At 41.8% G+C, this 19859-nt stretch overlaps 1 protein-coding gene across 2 annotated transcripts in view; it reads right to left on the bottom strand.

Moving 5' to 3' along the window:
* Positions 1 to 6051, bottom strand: part of zgc:103482 (uncharacterized protein LOC450001 homolog) — a 55088-nt gene extending 49037 nt beyond the window's left edge. The window contains exon 1 of one of the 2 annotated variants that reach the window (XM_043713599.1): positions 5182 to 6051. In XM_043713599.1, coding sequence (XP_043569534.1) covers positions 5182 to 5560 — 379 coding nt within the window. In that variant the 5' untranslated portion in view covers positions 5561 to 6051. The remainder of the gene's footprint in view (positions 1 to 5181) is intronic. The other variant, XM_043713591.1, reaches the window with a different exon arrangement.
* Positions 6052 to 19859: the final 13808 nt, after the last annotated feature.

Raw genomic sequence — 19859 nt, 5'->3', positions numbered from 1 at the left:
GGTTTGGTGGTGGGGGGTGGGGTCATGGTCAAGGGGGCAGTAGGAGGAGGTATCTGCGAGCTGGCATTTGGCCTTAGCGGTGTAGAGGTCGGTGCGCCAAACTACTACCGCGCCTCCCTTGTCTGCTGGTTTGATAGTGAGGTTGGGGTTGCAACGGAGTGAGTGGAGGGCTGCGCGTTCCGAGGGCGAGAGGTTGGAGTGGGTGAGAGGGGTGGGGGAGTTCAGGTGGCGGTTAATATCGCGGCGGCAGTTGGCTATGAAGAGGTGAAGAAGGGCTTATGCCCGAAACGTCAATTCTCCTGTTCCCTGGATGCTGCCTGACCTGCTGCGCTGTTCCAGCAACACACTTTCAGCCTAAATCTACCAGAAAACAATCCCAGTAAGTTCACTCATCTTACAATGTTAATTTTACTCTGCATTAAACTGATTAATAAATGAATCAATATTCTGAGTAATGTCACAGATTTAATTACGGTTTTGCAGAACCCCCAAACAGTGACAGTGCTGTGAGGAGTTATCATTCAAATTGTTATCATGTATCACACAGGGGTGGATTTAAAGCAGCAATTGATGGAACAGAAACAGAAAAGGCCGGGAATACTCAGCTGGTCAAGCAGCATCTTAGGAAGGAAAAACAAGAATTAATACTTCAGATCAATTACCCTTTATCAAAACTGTAAAGGGTATTGATGTAACAGTTTTCAAGCTAATAGAGGGGGAGGGAAGTTAGTTCAAGAAGTGGCTAGCAGGAAAAATTAAATGATAAAAAGGAACTATAGTGCAAGGCAACAAGATATGGCAATGGAAGAAGAAATAAAACAGAACAACATGGAATCCATAAAAAGATGAGACACTATTCCTCAAACATCAATTAGGCATAGGTGAACAACACAGGATGCAGAGGACTGAAAGGACAGTGAGATTTGGACCAGGCATCTTTTGGATGAGACATTAAACCAAGGTCCCATTTACCTGCTCTGGTTGGCAGAAAGATCCAAAAAACTATTTCAAAGAGCAGAGAAATTGCTGCTGGTCTTCAGCAATATCTAACCCTCAAATCAACATCAGAAAACACAAAGGAAACTCTCAAATCAGCAATGTGATGACGTGTGCACATTGTTGTAGGAAATATCACAATTTACACTTCAAAAAAGTATTTAATAGCTTTGAGATACTTTGATCAAGAAAAGCAACATACAAACAAAACTTGCATTTAAATAAAACAAACAACCACAGATAGTGGAAATTTGAAACAAAAACAGAAATTGCTGGAGAAACTCAGTAGGTCAGGCAGTATCTGTGGAAAGAAAATAAAATTAACTTTCGAGTCCAGTGACCCTTCTTCAGAATCTCTCTTTCAAAGTCTTGTTATGTTATCCCCTCCTAACGCTGTGCTTGCTTTAAGCATGTTATATCTTCAACTTCTTCCATGTTATTAGAAGGCTAATGACCTAAAGCATTTACTTCTCTGTGGATGTCACGTGCTAATAATATTATCCACCTCCAGTACTGGTGGTTTTTATTTTGATGAAACACTGATGAAACCTGGGAAGAGGTCATTCAAGGGAGTCTGTTTTAAGTAATAGGTTAAAGGTGTTCTGTAATGTCTTTCTAGCACTTCAGAGGTTAGCAAATGAACAAGAATCAAAAATCTTTGAAAAACTGGAAATTATTTAGAAGTCAATTACTGCTTTCAATAGATGTATGAATGTACAGTGGGGGAAGAGGAGAATTAGATTTTTAATCAGCCTCTCAACAATCTAGTGTGATACAATAGATCTAAAACTCTGCAGAATAATCAGCATCCCTAAACTCTGCATAGAGTTTTACAGGAGGTCGTAGACAAAGAAAGTTTACTCTCACTTAATGAGTGTACTTTAAAAAACACCCATTTTGTAGCCATTTCCACACCCCTCTAGACACCCTAGTTTTTATAAAAAGGGATCTACTTTAAATGTTCTGCCAACTTTTGCCAAAACCTTTAAAAAAAAAGGGACCCAATCCTCTGCAGAGGGCTCTGAATGACCTGAATTACCACATCACAAACAATCCTACCCAATAGGTCAACAGTAAGCAATTTAACTTTTTTCCTGGTACAGAAATAATTGTTCAATTTGATTCAGTTTTAAAAAAAAAAGAATGATTTATAATTTTGAAAGGCATTTCTGGTTAATTCTATCAAAATGATGCAAAAAATGTACAGTAAAACTGAACAGGACAGCTATTGTATACTAATTAAAAAAAGAGAAAACAACAACTGGACAGACAAACAAATGGATAATGGTGAGTTTGGGAGAAAGAAGCTTTCAACTAGGACCAACCAATGGCTGAAAATGGATTGGCTGTGGTAGAAGCCCATATGAGGACAAGTAGGGATGGGGATGGATGTGGAAGGTGCTCAGGTTCCAAAATTATTGAACTCAATATTCTGAGTCCTCTTCTGTATGTCATTTATATAAATATCTGGATGAGAATATGGAAGGCACTCTTAGCAAGTTTGCAGACAACACCAAAATTAGTGGCATTGAAAACCTTCTTCACTGTCTACTAAGATTACAAAGGGGTCTTGATCAAATGGGTCTATGGGCTGAAAAACAGCAGATGGAGTTCAATCTGGATAAATGCAACAACAAACAAGGATAAGGTTTATACAAATAACGGCAGGGCCTTTGGGTAGCATTGTAGAACACAGGAACGCAAGGTTGGAGGCACATAATTCTTTGAAGTGTGCCTCACATGCAGACCGAGTGCTTAAAAGGGTGCTTGGCATGCTTGCCTTCATTGCTCAGTCCTTTGAGTATAGGAGTGGGAAGTCATGTTGAGGTCGTACAGGACTTTGAGGTCACTTCTGGAATACAATGTCCAGTTCTCATCGCACAGTTATAGGAAGGATATTATTAATCTGGGGCAACACAGTGACTCAGTGGCCTCGCAGCACCAGGTTCGATTGCAGCCTTGGGCGACTGTCTGTGGGGAGTTTGCATATTCTCCCAGCGTCTGCATGGGTTTCCTCTGGGTGCTCTAGTTTCCTCCCACAGTCCTAGGATGTGCAGATTAGGTGGATTGGATATGCAATGTTGCCCTTAGTGTCAAGTGATGACATGGATTAGCCATAGGAAATGTAGGGTTACAGGGACAGGGTAAGGGATGGGTCTGGATGGATGTCTGAGGGTTGATGTGGACTCGACGAGCGAAATGGCTTGCTTCTACACTGTAGGGATTCTATGAACTGTCTATGAAGCTGGAGAGGGTACAGAAGAGATTTACCAGGTATAGAAAGTTTGAGTTACAAAGAAAGACTAGCATATTTTTCACCGATGCATAGGTGTTTAAGAGGTAACTGTATAGAAGTTTATAAAATAAACAGGGGTATAGATAGAGTTAATGGTAGTTGTCTTTTCCCTAGGATAGGGGATTTCAAGACTAGGAGGCAAATTTTTAAGGTGATGAGACAGATTTAGAAAAGACATGCGGACCAAATTTTTTTTCCACAGAGGGTGGTTAGTGTGTGAAATGAACTTCCTGAGGAAGCGATGGATGCTGGTACAATTACAACATTTAAGAGACATTTGGATAAGTACATGAATAGGAAAGGTGGAAAGGTTTGGGCCAGGAGCACACGTGGGATTGGTTTAGTTTGGGATGATGGTTGGCATCGAATAGTTGGACCAAAGGGTCTGTTTCTGTGCTGTATGATTCTATGACTAGTCCTGAAGGCTGCAGTATTCTCAAGTCAAAATTGAGGTCCTTGGCAAGCAATGAGGTGAAGAAGAAACTTGACTGCAAAGTCCATATCCTATGAGTGAAGAAAACCTCTTCCCATTTTGTCATTGCCTCTTCAACCACCACAGGGTTACTTATTTAAATATAGCAGATATGCAACCTCAAAGGCTTAGCAACCTACCTAGACATTTCAACTTAGGAGGTTCCGTTGTCTCTGCTGAATGATTGATTCAATGAAACTAAGCTGCAGCCAACAACCATAACATTCAAGAGGGGAACAGAAGATGGTTTAGAAAAAAAACCAAATGTCCACCCATATAAAATTAAGTTGTACCTCACCTAATGTTTGAAAAAAAATAACAAAAGTAACCTCAAATAGTGACATACAGTAGCAATTTAAAGGCAAGTAAACATCTCAACATTAAATTCAAAACTAAAACAGAAACTGGAAGACATTTGGATAGGTTCATGAATAGCAAAGGTTTGGAGGAATATGGTCCAGGAGCAGGTAGGAGAGAGTAGTTTCATTTGAGATTGTGTTCGGCATGGACTGGTTGGATGGAAGCATCTGTTTGCGTGCTGTAGGACTCCTTTATTCTCTCCACAATATATACCACTCACTGCAGTAACAGGACTGCCTGACGAATTTTTCTTCCCTTACTTTTCATAAAAAAGCTACACATCTCAGTGTTCAAAGTAAACTGTTGGATTTAACAAAACAGCAACTTGAAGTTAGAGTCTTGCAATCCCAAAAGTCCAGTTCCCCAAATGTATGGTCATGGAGACTATGTCCACGTTTTACATGCAAGAAGGATCTTCAGCAGGGGTTGAAAAATCTACGCTTGTGAATATCGCTTTTAAAATACTTGCAAAAATGGCAACTCAACAAAACGAGATAAGGCAGATTAACAGTCTCCCAAATAAAAACTACGTGATAACTCACCTACAATTTATAGGCCAAACGTCCCTTGAAAGGACAGTCCCAAGATAATGTATGCCAATTCCAGGTTTGGAGTACAAAGTGGTGTTTGCACCTGCATTAACCTCCATTCTCTCCGGCCAGGTTCTCATACATGCCTTCCCTCCTCCCCCCCGCGGTACGGACTGACCTGCCGCCCAGAGCACCCCCCGGTCACAGTATGCACCCTGTCCCGGGTGGATACCTGTCTCTTACCTCCATTGGTTCACACTCCCAGGTTTATTAATAAATTCTCACTTTGCGAGACACCACTGATCGCTGCATTTGACACATACCACGTGTGTATTGTTGTTGTAGTCCGTTAGAAATTAAACCCGGGGCTACATCATTGATCCTACACGTTTGAAATCAGAATAAGCTTAATCCCAGAATTTACAGTTTGAAGCCCCCCGCCCCCGGGTATTTTAAACAATTCGGAATGATGGAGGAGGAGGAGTCCCTTCACGCCCAGGTGCTGCAGAGCTATGTTAGGTACCGACCTTCTCTCCGCTGTCCTCCTCCTCCTCCCCCGAGGAAGACATTTTCGGTGCCAGACGCTCCCCCGGGCCTGTTGCCGGCCTCGACGCCCGTCGGGATTTTCCGAGCTTTCTGAGACTCTCTCCTGCCGGCTTTGGCCGAGCTCGATGCCGAGGCGTAGGCGGCGCCGGCGGTTGATGCTGCCGAGCTGCCCGAGGGCCCGCTCCCGGCTCTGCTCTTGCGGCCTCCTTCCTCTTTCTTCTTCTTCTGCTTCTTCTCCTCGGCCTCCCGCAGGATGTCGAACGGGTCGGACTCGTCGTCCAGCAGCTGGTCGAAGCGATTAGTGACGGCGCAACCAAAAGTCTCCTGCATGGCGGCAGCGGCCAAAAGAACTCCTTTCATAGCCCAGTTTCTGCTCCCGCCGCCTCCACAACCTTACACGGGTTTATACTTCTATCGTAGTCCGGTAGATCCAGCCTCACCGGAGCAGCTCCTCCTTCCTCCTCGCTCTTCCCACTCCCGGCCCACACTCGACAATATGGCGACTCTCTATTTACCTCTTTCCCTCCCCCTTTGTGCAACAAAATTTTCTGATTGACCCTCCGCAACATCGACTGGTACTTGTTACATCTCAAAATAACAAACCGTCTCTCTACCAACAAAAATTCTATTAATTCCCCTTTTTTGTTTTTCTAATTCTCCAAAGTTTTTTTTAAAAATCGGCGCGTCAATCCACCTAAATTGATAATATGCAAGTCTTATTTTTCGTGCTCGTTTTATTGCCAGATATTTCAAGGTGTTTATTTGCCATCCCACTTTCCCGATCAAAGCTAAACGCTGAATTTAGTTTTGTTTCCTATTTAGTTTCCTTGCTGCCCGCAGAATATCATACAGCTACCTCTTGTGCTCAGAATTGTTGAATCTAGAAATGGTATGTTATGCAAACCAGGTTCCAGGTTTTTAAAAAGTGTACTTTAGAAAGTACAGGAAATATGTCAACAGGTGCAAGGATTTTATAAAACCTGTAAGTAGAAAATTCCACCTTGCACTATGTAACATTCTTCCCAAACAAATCCCAAAATACTGCACACACTGTGAATTGTTTTGAACTGGAGTAATTTGATTATTAGGTAAGAGTCAACTTGTACAAAGCAGACTATTGAATAACCAGATCATTTGTTTCTATTCTGAGCAATAGTATTTTATTGTTCTTTGTTCTTCATTATTGATCAAGTAAAGCAAGCATTCCTAAAAAAAACTGCACGGGCGAATTCATTCCTAGCAGTTATCACCAGGATTTGGTAATTCACTACTGTATTCCCATTCATTGTTATAAAGACTAATGAGCTCCTGGATGAGAAGACAGTAATATGAATGGATTCAAATTATATCTTAAACCTTATGAGGAATGCTGCAGTGATGCACAATACCTTTGAATGTAAACTTATGAAAAGACTATTACTAGCAAATCATCATATTTATCATTATTTATAAGTATATATAATAACCAATATTCTGTGGTATTACATATGGGTATTTAGACCTAAGTACAGTGAAATGGATTTGGAAGATAGATAATAAGATCAGGAAATATAGATGTAATCCAAAGGGAACAGTAACATAGCGGTGATTTGTTGTTGGATCAGTAATTCAGAAGAGCATACAAATGCTTTGGGGACATTCATTCAAATCCTGCCACAGCAGACGGGAGAATTAAAATTCAACTTAGTCTGGAATTAAAAATTGATTGAAGTGAGGTGCAGAAGGATAAAACTGAATTTTTTGCTGAGTGTAGAGCATTCAGCATTAGAGAGTGGAAGGTCAGATGAGATAGTAAATATTCGATAAAATGTAGGCTTCGAAGAAAGAATTGAGTCAGAGGGAAGGGAGGATCCAGAGGGGTATGGGTATCTTTGCAACTTATATTCCTTCATTCTTGAAAGGAAAAGAAATTTTTCTTGTTAGAACGTCAAACAAGCTGGAGAATGAAGTGGAACTGGGTTGCATGAAGGAATCAGACAGCATGAGGCTGTGCTGATGGAGAGAGAGGTCATGAGTGTGCAAATGGCAGTGCGTAACAATGAGTAGAGCAATCTAACTTTAGAGCCTGATTTCATTCTTCCATTACTTTTACCCACTCTCACACCCAGTTCTGTCATTGATATAGATTGCTTTCAGCACAGCCTACCCACAGTCTCTCTTCCTTTCAGTTTTCATTATCACTTATTCAGCTTCTCTTCTACTTTGGCCTACGATCAGTAATCCCCTCATCACCTACCCTTTTCATATCTCTCTGGGCTCCATCTCCACCTATCCCCTCAGCTGTCCACAACCTGAAGAAACTAAACATTGATGAGCAATATGGAGAGAAAAACAGAAAACAAAACACTCAAAACTTCCTGCTCAGTTTGTCCAACTTCCCCTCGTATATTAGTATGAGAGAGACATGAGCAAGAATTTCCAAGGTTTTCTTCTCCATGTAAGTCAGCCTATAAATGGAATCTGGCCTTACTCCTTTACTTATTTATTTATGGTTATAGTGCATCAACTAGTCCTGCAGAAAGGAGGAGAGCATATGAAGAGTAATTTGACAGCCTGATTGGATTTGTGAGAGACATGATGAGATATGTGTGATTAGTGTGACATGCAAGAAACAACATGAAGGAAGTATGCCAAACATTTAAAACAAAATTCATAATATATAACAAATATTGCATAGGATTACATAGGATATATGGCATAGAAACAGATCATTCAGTCCCTGCCAGTCCATATGTTAAGCTTTCATTCTCATAGCAACCTCAGCTAAGTCTAACTTCTCGGAAATTATATAATGACCTAGAAATCCAATTATGTTACTCTTTCCAGATCTCCCTGTTGCTTAAATAAAAAAAACAAAGAACTGTGCATGTTGAAATCAGAAACAAAAACCACTAAGAAAACTCAACAGGTCTGGCAGCAACTATGGAGAGAAAGCAGAGTTAATGTTTTGGGTAGCAAATGTAGCAACCACTATTCGAGGAAGGAAGAAAGAGAAGACAAGAAATTATGGGATAGTTAGCCTGCCATGAATACTAGAAAATCTATGGGATAACACGAGCACTAGAGCTTAACCTTAAGCTAAATCAATGAATGGAATATTTCCAGCCTCAAACACCAAGGAAAGGAAATGGCCTCATGGTATTGTTACTGAACTAGTAACCTAGACACCTAGGAAATGTTCTCAGACTACCATGTCAGATGGTAGAATTTGAATTCAATAACAATCTAGAATTAAAAGTGAAATGACCAAAAACATGGACAAAAGAGCTGAATTCCAGAGGTGAGATGAGAATAACAGACCTTCACATCAATGCTACATTTAAACATGTGGCATCAAGGAGCTCAAGTAAAACTTAAGTCAACCAGTGATTGTACTCTCTGCAGCTTTGAGTCATACCTAGCACCAAGGAAGATAGTTGTGCAGTCATCTCAGCTCTTGAACATCTCTACATGAGTTCCTCAGGGCAGTATCCTAGGCCCAACAATCTTCAGCTACTTCATGAATGACTGTCCTGGCATCATATGGTAAGAAGCGGGGATGTGTGCTGATGGCTGCACAATGTTCAGCACCAATCATGACTCAGATACTGAAATAACTGATAAATAGTAAATAACATTTATGTCACATCAATGCCAGGCCATCTGCAACAAGAGAAATTACTTACTCCTATCTCATTGTATGTTCTCTTCCATCTCTAACAGTGACATTAGTGCATATGGACAACTCCAAAGTATAAAATGAATGCTTCTTACAGCCTCACACTGAGTATCTGAATGCAAATTTCTGAACTGAATTAAGTCAAACCTTCCCTCATTCATGAGAAATCAGGGCTATGAACTATATACTGTGACTAGCAACAAATTCAAAATGGTTGTCAAGCGACTACAAATTGATCATTGGAGGAAATTGAAATTCATTTTGACTTGATGTGAGACAAGCAACGCCATAACACAGAGGCATAAGAAAGGTTAGGTGTTATCAGAGAGACCTAGACAAGGTCTTCAGCTAGGTACATGTAAGATATTGTTATCTAAGCATGTAGGAAGGGAAGATAAAGCAAGACCCAATGATATATCCTTAATAATCCAGAGGTAATATTGTGTATGGGGAGAGAAGCCATCGCTAGAAATGATCTTAGATTAGATCCCATACAGTCTGGAAACAGGTCCTTCGGCCCAACAAGTCCACACCGATCCTCCGAAAAGTAACCCACCCAGACCCATTCCCCACATTTACCCCTAACTAATGAACCTAATACTATGGGCAATTTAGTATGGCCAATTCACCTGACCTGCACATCTTTGGGAGGAAACCGAAGCACCCGGAGGGAACCCACACAGACACGGGAGAATGTGCAAACTCCACACAGACAGTCACCTGACGCTGGAATCAAACACGGGTCCCTGGCGCTGTGAGGCAGCAGTGCTAACCACTGTGCCACCCCTATGATCTAACTATGAATACATAAGAGTCAAGACTACCAAGCAATGGCAGTCCCACTCAACTGCACAAGAGACACAAGGCATCAGAGGACAATTGTATCATTCAACTTGTCAGAGACTACTGAAAGAATTAGGATAGTTCACTAATCCCAGATACAATTTGTGACAGGTTAGGACTGTTTCAATGCTGTTACAGGAACAGATTCAAGTATGATGTTGCAGGAAAAATTAGCATGGATTGTTGAGGCAACAATGCACTTAGAGAAAAAAAGCAGATTGCAAGAGGGTTAAAGTTTATGAGGGTAGAAGGACCAAGGTTGAGGCTTTTTTTTAATTGTCTTGGTTTTCTCTTTACGTTCTTCCATGTCATCAACCAAACTATCCCTGAGGTCCCTTCATACCCTGTACCCACTTATCGCAGTGCAAATACTCAGTAGAATAGTGCCTTGGTAAATTGAGGCTTGCAGCAAAAATGGTATTTTAGCCTCGCATCATTGCAATGTGCAAAATCAATTGCCACTTGTAATCGTGTCTCGCGAAGTAGATTAGTTTTTTGAAGAAGGAACAAAAAAGATTGATCAGAGCAGAGTGATGATCATGATCCCTATGGACTTCAGAAAGGCATTTGACCACATTACTCATGGTAGACTGGTTAGCAATGTCGTATGGAATAGAAGGAGAAGATACAGATTCTGGGTACAGAACTGGCTCGAAGGCAGAAGACAGAAGGTGGTGGTAGAGGGTTGCTTTTCAAATTGGAAGCCTGTGACCAGCAGTGTGCCACAAGGATCATTTATATAAATGATTTGGATGTAAACCCCATAGGAGGTATGGTTAGTAAATTTGCAGATGACACCAAAATTGTAGGTGTGGTGGGCAGTGAAGAAGGTTACCTCTGTACAACAGGTTTTTGATCAGATGGGCCAAGGAGTGGCAGATGGAATTTTATTTTGATAAATGTGAGGTGCTGCAGTTTAGAAAGGCCAATCAGGGCAGAACTTATACAATTAATGATAAGAGTCTAGGGAGTTTTGCTGAACAAAGAGACCTTGGAGTGTAGATTCATAGTTCCTTGAAAGTGGAGTCTTAGGTAGGTAGGAAATGAAGAAAGCATTTGTTATGCTTTCCTTTGTTGGTCAGTACATTGAGTATAGGAGTTGGGAGGATATGTTGTGGCTGTACAGGATATTGGTTAGGCCACTAATGGAGTACTATGTGCAATTCTGGTCTCCTTGCTATTGGAAGGATGTTGTGAAACTTGAAAGGGTTCAGAAAAGATTTACAAGGACGTTGCCAGGGTTTGAACTATTTGGAGAGGCTGAATAGACTGAGGCTATTTTTCCTGAGTGTCAGAGGCTGAAGGGTGACCTTATAAAAGTTTATAAAATCATGAAGGGCATGGGTAGGTTAAATAGACAAGGTCTTTTCCCTTGGGTGGGGGAGTCCAAAATTAGACGGCATATGTTTAAGTTGAGAGCTGAAAGATTTAAAAGGTACCTAAGGGGCACCATTTCAGCCAGAGGGTGGTGTATGTACGGAATGAGCTCCCAGAGGAAGTTGGAGCCTGGTACTATTACAACATTTAAAAGGCACCTGGATGGGTATATGAATAGGAAGGGTTCAGAGGGATATGGACAAAATGCTGGCAAATGGGACTAGATTAATTTAGGATATCTAGTTGGCATGGACGAGTTGGACCAGAGGGTCTGTTTCTGTGTTGTACATCTCTATGATCCTATAAAAGACAATCTTATCATCTCCTGTTCACATTCAATAGTCATCACTGAATCCCCCACGAACAACATCCTGGGGGTTTACCACTGACTAGATGTTGAACTGGACCAGCTGGGCAGCTCAGTGGCCAGTACTGCTGCCCCATAGTGCTAGGGACTCAGGTTCAATTCCACCCTTGTGTAACTGTCTCCATGTCTTCATGGGTTTCCTCTGGGTGCTCCCATGTCTTCCCATAGTCCAAAGATGTGCAGGTTAGGTGGATTGGCCATGTAAAATTTCCCATAGTGTGCAGGCTGGGTTTTAGATTAGATTAGATTAGATTACAGTGTGGAAACAGGCCCTTCGGCCTAACAAGTCCACACCGACCCGCCGAAGCAAAACCCACCCATACCCCTACATTTACCCCTTACCTAACACTACGGGCAATTTAGTATGGCCAATTCACCTGACCCTGCACATCTTTGGACTGTGGGAGGAAACCGGAGCACCCGGAGGAAACCCTCGCAGACACGGGGAGAACGTGCAAACTCCACACAGTCAGTCGCCTGAGGCGGGAATTGAACCCGGGTCTCTGGCGCTGTGAGGCAGCAGTGCTAACCACTGTGCCACCGTGCCGCCCACCTGGGTGGATTAGCCAGGAGAAATGGAGGGTTAAAAGGACAGGATGGGGGGTGTGGGACTGGGAGGGATGCTCTTCAGAGGATCAGTATGAATTTGATGTATTGAATGGCCTATTTCCATGTTCTAGGGATTCTGTGTCAAAAAGAGTAAGTCAGAGGCTAGATATCTTGCTGTGAGTGACTCACCAAACTCTGTTCATTATCTACAAAGCACAAATCACGAATGTGATGGAATACTCTCGACTTGCCTGGATGAGTGCTTCCAGCCAAGTATTGCCCTTCACCATGCAAATGGTGCGAGGGTACTAAAGGAAATACTTCACAGGGTACATAGATGACACTGCTGGCACTTCATCACAAATATAAGTGCAAATTCCTTAAATGTATTCCTTTTTATGGATGAAGCTACATAGGTTACCTGTCCTTAGCATTGTGTCATGTTAGTAGACTGTCCCAACGCCCAATGTAGCCTAACTTCTTCTCATTGTTTAATATGGGACCATCGTATCCTGGAAAGCATTCGAGCAGTGAAAGCTTTGATTTATATTAAGCATAGCAAAAGTAAAGAAACAAAAGCATAATTTGCTTCTGGGTACAGAAAGTGACCACATGCTTTTTCAGCAGCAAAAATTTACAGTCAATGAGTGATCACTGCAGCCAATTCACATGCATTGGAACTGAAGGTCAATTAAGTTCTGCCTGCTTACTAAGTGCTTGATGCTGCATGCAGAATCATGTTGAAGGAGCTGATACTCCTGCTCAGTGCCTTCAGATGGCTGCCACACACCCTTCAGAATCCATCGGACCCACTTCTTTCCTGCTCCAACATAAATTTTCCTGTGGACCACAACTTGTTCGGAGTATGTGGCACACTCTGTCCAGACCAAAAGGCCCATCTTTGGATTTTCATCTCACAGCCTATCATCTGCTTTACAAGGACCCAAGCAGAAGAATGGCTATGTTTGGTTTCAGTTAGGAGATTGTGTAATGCAGTCTGCCATGGTTGAAGAGGGTAGCTCTTATTCCCTGGTAACCGTCCTTGAAAGGCATCCATCCGTTGAAATCAATTAGGAACTTAGGGTCCTCAACAATGTTAGTATCATGGCAGCTTCCAGGGTACGTGATGCAGACTTCTAAGGTATTTTTCATAGAATCCCTACAGTGTGGAAACAGGCATTCGGCCCAACAAGTCCACACTGACTCTCCGAAGAGTATCCAGCCAGACCCATTCCCCTACCATATTACTTTACGTTTCCCCTGACTAATGCACCTCACCTACACATCCCTAAACACTAAGGGCAATTTAGCATGGCCAATTCACCTAACCTGCACATCTTTGGACTGTGGGAGGAAACCAGAGCACCCAGAGGAAACCCATGCAGACATGGGGAGAATGTACAAACACCACACAGTTAGTCATCTGAGTCTGGAATCCAAACCGGGTCCCTGGCACTGTGAGGCAGCAGTGCTAACCACTGAGTCACCGTGCCACCCAAAATGACGTAGTGTTAATGATCAGAGATGATTTGTAAATTGGTGAAATGGAACCCTTTTCTGTTGACAGCATCAGCCACATTATAATATGTTGCTCTCAACATGATGTGTGTACAATCTGTAAAGCCCAGCACCTGCAGGAAGTCAATGATGTTGGCTAAACCTACTGACTGGGCTGCAGCTCTGATCTCGTCACAGAGAAACAGAGGATGGTGTGTGTGTGTATGGAATGAACTGCGAGAGGAAGTGGTGAAGATGGTACAATTAATATATTTAAAAGGCATCTGGATAGGTATATGAATAGGGAGGGTTTAGAGGCTTATGGGCCAAGTGTTGGCAAATGGGACTGAATAAGGTTAGGATATCTGATCGGCATGGACAAGTTGGACCGAAGGGTCTGATTCCGCGCTGTACACCTCTATGACTCTATGAAGTGGTGTGATTGCACAGATTGCATCCTTCGAAGCCTCGTGAGTTGAGGATTTAAGTTCTTACATAAATCCTTGGAAACCTGCTACTCAATTCAATAGATCATGGTTGATCTGATTATAACTTCAAATCCATGTTCCCACATATGTCTGATAACCTTTCAATCCCTTGATTAACAAGGATCTATCAGCCTCTTCCTTAAAAATATTCAAGAACTCTGCTTCCATCAACTTTTCAGGATGCAAGTCAAAGACACATCACCTTCCATGAGAACAAAATTTGCCTGATCTTTGTTTTAAATGGATGACCATTGATTTTTAAGTAGTGAACTCTAATTCTAGATTCTCCTATAAGAGAATCTTTATTCACATCTTTTCCACATCTAAACTATCAAGACCCCTCAGGATTTTATGTTTTCAGCCAAGTCACCTTTTACTCTTTTAAACTTGAGGGGATACATGCCTGATCTGTCCAACTTTTCCTCATAACGCAACCCATCCATTCCAGTTATGAGCCTAGTAAAGCTTCTCTAACTGCCTCCAATATATTTACATCTTTAAGTAAGACATCCCTGCTTTGCTTTTTCACTCCTCAAAAACAATCAAATTTTTGAAAATAACCAATTAAATGATTTTATTTCATTTAGTTCATTTCATATAGTTACTGAAGATTCGAAACTTCAGCTATTTAAGTAAAAGGTTTTCATATCTTAAACAGTTTGAATTGATTTGCCATTATTTATATTTGAATAGAAATTTTAATGGAACTTCAGAGATTACTGCAAATGTATTTGTCTAGCATCAGAAACAGTGACACAGGTCATTTCTCCTATAACACGCATTTTCTCAACACAATTTAGCTGTAAAGCAATTGGTGAATTGGGGAACAGTTTTTTAAAAACACAAAATCCTGTTGGGTGATCTTACAGAGGTTTATAAAATCATGAGGGGCATTTATAGGATGGTTGATAAGGTCTTTTCCCTGGGATGGGGGAGTCCAGAACTAGAGCGCATAGGTTTAGGGTGAGAGGGGAAAGATATAAAAGGGGCAACGTTTTCACGCAGAGGGTGGTGTGTGTATGGAATGGGCTGCCAGGGGAAGTGGTGGAGGCTAGTACAATTGTAACATTTAAAAAGCATCTGCATGGGTTAACAACTAGGAAGGGTGTGGAGGGATATGGGTCAGGTGATGGCAGGTGGGAATAGATTGGGTTGGGCTATCTGGTTGGCATGGACGAGTTGGACGGAAGGGTCTGTTTCCGTGCTGTACATCTTTCTGACTCTATGACTCTATTATGCAATTCCATCCCTAATTACCTTTAGTCTGCTTTAGGTATTTACTTCAGGTCAAACAAAAGAGGTTGGATGACAGGCAAAGATGTGCAGGTTGGTGAATTGGCCATACTAAATTGCCCATAGTGTTAAAGGATGTGTAGGGTAGGTGCATTAGTCAGGGGTAAATCTAAAGCAATAGGGTACGACAATGTTATGGTGGGTTACTCTTCGGAGTGTCGGTGTGCACTTGTTGGACCAATGGCCTGTTTGCACACTGTAGGGATTCTGTGATTATTGTTGATGTTTTTGAGGATGTTTTTAGAAATTATTGCAGAAGCAAAGATTTGGATTTCAAGATTCTCCTCATTCTAGACAATGCACCAAGCCATTCTCCCACCATTGATGAGCTTTCTGAAAACAGCAAAGTGCTATTTCTACCTCTGAACACAACCTCTCTCATTCAAACTATGGGCCAGACTGCAATAACAGCGTTTAAAGCTTATTATTCAAGGCACACAATCAGGAAGCTGATTGCAGCTACTGAGGAGGATAATCAGGACAGTGTTCTTCAATTTGGAAGAACTTTAACATTAAGAATGCTACTGACATCATTGTGGAGGCGTGGAGTGATGTCAGTAAGAACTGCTTGCATGCAGTTTGGTGGAAGCGTCTCCCAGATTTTCTTCATGATTTTAAAGGCGTTGAACGTCAGAGGAGCTTCCAGCAATCAAAGAACATGGTGTTGCTCTTGCAAAGCAAGTTGGATTTGAAGAAGTGGAGACTGATCTATATCAACTTGTCGCTGCAGGGGAAATTGAAGTTCAAGATGAAATGATGAAGTCCACAATGCAGCACCACGAGAACTTTCCACTTCTCTTATATCCTGAAGGAAGTTTAGAAGCAGTTGCAGCTCTTCGAAGACGATGACTACACTGCAGAATGCAGTAGGATCAAAGCTTGTGGCATAAAGTCTTATCTGGCATCCTATGAACAGCTTCTTTGTGAAAGAAGAAAGATGGCAAAGCAACAGACAGTAGTTGCAATTTTTATGCCAAAACCCAAGAAACAGTCTGAGGACAATGAATCACAGCCATCTACTTCTGAACTAAATATTTATTTTCATTGTAACCCTGCACCCAGAACTGTACCTTAAAGTAAAATGATGCTGATGATGACCTACAGTCCCTGTCTTAATACAATACTGTAACTCAGCAAACTCAGAAACCCCTTAAAGTGTTAAATTTATTGTATTATTTCATTAAAATATATAATTTTAACATGTAGTTACAATGCTATTATTTATGTTAGGTTAACTATTATTTTTGGTGATTCGTCTCTAACGCTGTTGCTCCCTTCGGCCCCGTTATTTATATTGCAAGATTTTCTATCACACAAGGTCACATGAGAATGCAACCACCGTGTTATAGCAGAACGGACTGTACTTAAATAAAATAATTTAAGCAAACTTTGAACGAACATGAGGTGCAACAGTGCAAATAAAGGCATAAAAATATCAATAAATAAATAACACAATTGAAAAAAATGAATTACAAGGTCAAAAGTAAAAGAACACATTGTGCGGTCAAATTAGAAGGAACAAAATGGAAATATGTTAAGAGACAGAAAATATCACTTTTGATCAAAAGGCAATGGGGGAGGTTTTTATGAGGTAGAGACACCAGTGTTAGAGGAAGGGATGGGGACCCTGATTCCTTCTGTGTTTCCCTTTTCTCTGTGATGTGACATTTTATGTGTCAGATGTATGTTCAGCAGCAGATGATACTGCACTGGGCTGCTAGGGGTCAGAAGGTGTATGTACTACAGTGCTTACCAGGTTTTGACATTCAAACTCAGATACTAGCTCAGAAGCTTTTTTTTTAATATGCTCAGTAACATCCATTCAAAAATCAATTATAGTTTGTTGAAGCAAGATGGAATTAATGTGTAATTTCTCAACACTTTGGACCTGTGATTGAAATATGTGCTCAAGGACAATTCGTAATTTTCTATACGATCAGCTTGGGCTTCTGCTCCTAAAACGCAGGGTCCTTGCTTTCTGAATGTTCAAAGCGTCCTTCTTCCATAGCAGCAGCTGTAGAATCAGGGCATCATCCTCCTCAAGCACATTACATTTAAAGTGATCAATGAATGATTACCATTTCAAAGTTTGTGAGAAGATTTGTAGCTCGGGTGCTCATTGTTGTGGTTCTGTTCGCCGAGCTGGGAATTTGTGTTGCAGACGTTTCGTCCCCTGTGTAGGTGACATCCTCAGTGCTTGGGACCCTCCTGTGAAGCGCTTCTGTGATGTTTCCTCCGGCATTTATAGTGATTTGAATCTGCCGCTTGAAAGCAACCACCCCAACACACACAAAAGAAGTTGCATCAAGACACTATTCAAAAGAACCACAACACACTGCAGTACACCAGAACCGTAAAAAGAGGAAGAAGAACACCTATACAATGTATTCGCCAAAAACGGATACCCGCGCAATTTCATCAACAGATGCCTAAGGGAAAGACAACGGAACGAGAACATGCCGCAACCCAAAGGACTAGCCACACTACCATACATCAAGAGCATTTCCGAACTGACAGCCAGACTACTGCGACCACTAGGACTCATAACAGCCAACACACAAACCAACAGCCACTCTCAGACAACAACTCACCAGAACGAAGGACCCGATACCCAGCATGAGCAAAACCAATGTAGTGTACAAAATCCCATGCAAGGACTGCACAAAACACTACATAGGACAAACAGGAAGACAGCTAACGATCCGCATCCATGAACACAAACTAGTCACGAAACGACACAACCAGCTATCCTTAGTAGCCACATACGCAGATGACAAGCAACATGAATAGGACTGGGACAACACTACTATTATAGGACAAGCCAAACAGAGAACAGCCAGGGAATTCCTAGAGGCATGGCACTCATCCACAGATTCAATCAATAAGCACATCGACCTGGACCCAATATACCGACCACTGCAACGGACAGCTGGAACTGACAACCGGAAGCGGCAGATTCAAACCACTATAAATGCCGGAGGAAACATCACAGAAGCGCTTCACAGGAGGCTCCCAAGCACTGAGGATGTCACCTAGACAGGGGACGAAACGTCTGCAACACAAATTCCCAGCTCGGCGAACAGAACCACAACAATGATTACCATCCACCTTGGTGACAGATGTCATTCTTAATTCACTCCTTTCCTTCCACCATTGCATCTACCATGTCCTGTTGGCATGATGTCCTTATCTCCATTCCTTCCTCATATTTTTCAGACAATGGAGCAAACTATCAATATTGCAAGCTGATGAGTCTATCATTGTCACAAATTAACTCTCCTCTCAATGGTGAAAGCATCATTAGATTTTCACAACAACTTTGCTTAAACCTACATTTGAAACTGCAGTAGGATCCAAAGGACTGGAAAGGCCAAACAGGCACCCTGTGAATTCCTCCTGCTCCATCAGATCATTGAAGTATGGCTTCTCCCTGCCACCATCCCCCATGACAGTCCCTCCAGTCAATGAACACTCCTCGACATTTTGCATCAGCTTCACCTAGAAGGAAGATGAGAAAATTGAAATGAAATCATGATTTTCAGTCTTGTGACATACTTCATGAGTGCTATGAATTTCTAAAGGCCAATACCAAGGCCAATACCCTTAGCCACATAGTCAGATCTATCTCCCAGACAACTGAATTTTACTACATCTCATAAAATTAGTAAACAATATCTGTTGTGCTGCGTTTACAGGGTAAGTTGAGACAACGTGCTCACCAAAGCAACTGCATTTCACAACACCTCATAAAAACAAACATAAGCAATTCCTCAGGTAATGCTTTTTAAAATTAACTTCAAAGGGGCTATTAAGTTTCACAGAATAGCTTTTATATGAATACATAGATAAATATGTACAAACTCTTTTTTGGCAGCATCAGGATCAAGGATGATTTGCTTCTACACCAACAAGCATGGGGAGGTTGAGTGTTATTCAGTGGTGGCTGAATTGTCAAAAACTAGAGCCACAGACTGTGCCACATGTGGGACAGTTGGTATTTTATGAGTCCATGGGTGGGAAGCTTTGGATTCCATGCACTGTTTCTGCTGCTTGTGCTCCATTCAGTGATGCTCAAAGTGGGCGGTATCTTCATGGATACTTCTCCAGTTTGCTTTAGTTTAGGTAGGCTGTTCTTGGCAGCATTTCCTCTGCTCTCCTAGCAATCACTCACCATTATGGAGTTCAGAATAAACTGTTGTTTAGGGAGTCATGTTTCAGGCATGTGGGCAATGCATTTACCCATCACAGCTGGTTGTAAATGACCAATGCCCTGGTACTGGAGATAGTGGTCTGGGAGAGAATGCTCATGTTGGTACGCCTATCCTGCCAATGCATTTGAAGAATTTTGCAAAGGTGTCACTTTTAAGGGAATTGAAGTGTCTGCTGTACAAGGACAATGTTTCTGATGCACACAGGAGGTTGAGGATCTGCTCTATAGACTATGAGTTTGGTGCTGAGTTTGAGGTCTTAGACTTCGAATACTGTTCCTCATGCATCCAAAGGCTGCAGTGGGTCGTTGGAGTCAATGTTGGTTTTCATCGTCAATGTCTGCTTGTGCTGAGAGAAGGCCCCCAAGGTATGGGAAAT

The sequence above is a fragment of the Chiloscyllium plagiosum genome, chromosome 2, assembly GCF_004010195.1.
Source record: "Chiloscyllium plagiosum isolate BGI_BamShark_2017 chromosome 2, ASM401019v2, whole genome shotgun sequence".
Lineage (NCBI taxonomy): Eukaryota > Metazoa > Chordata > Chondrichthyes > Orectolobiformes > Hemiscylliidae > Chiloscyllium > Chiloscyllium plagiosum.
This window is presented reverse-complemented; position numbering and strand designations above follow the sequence as displayed.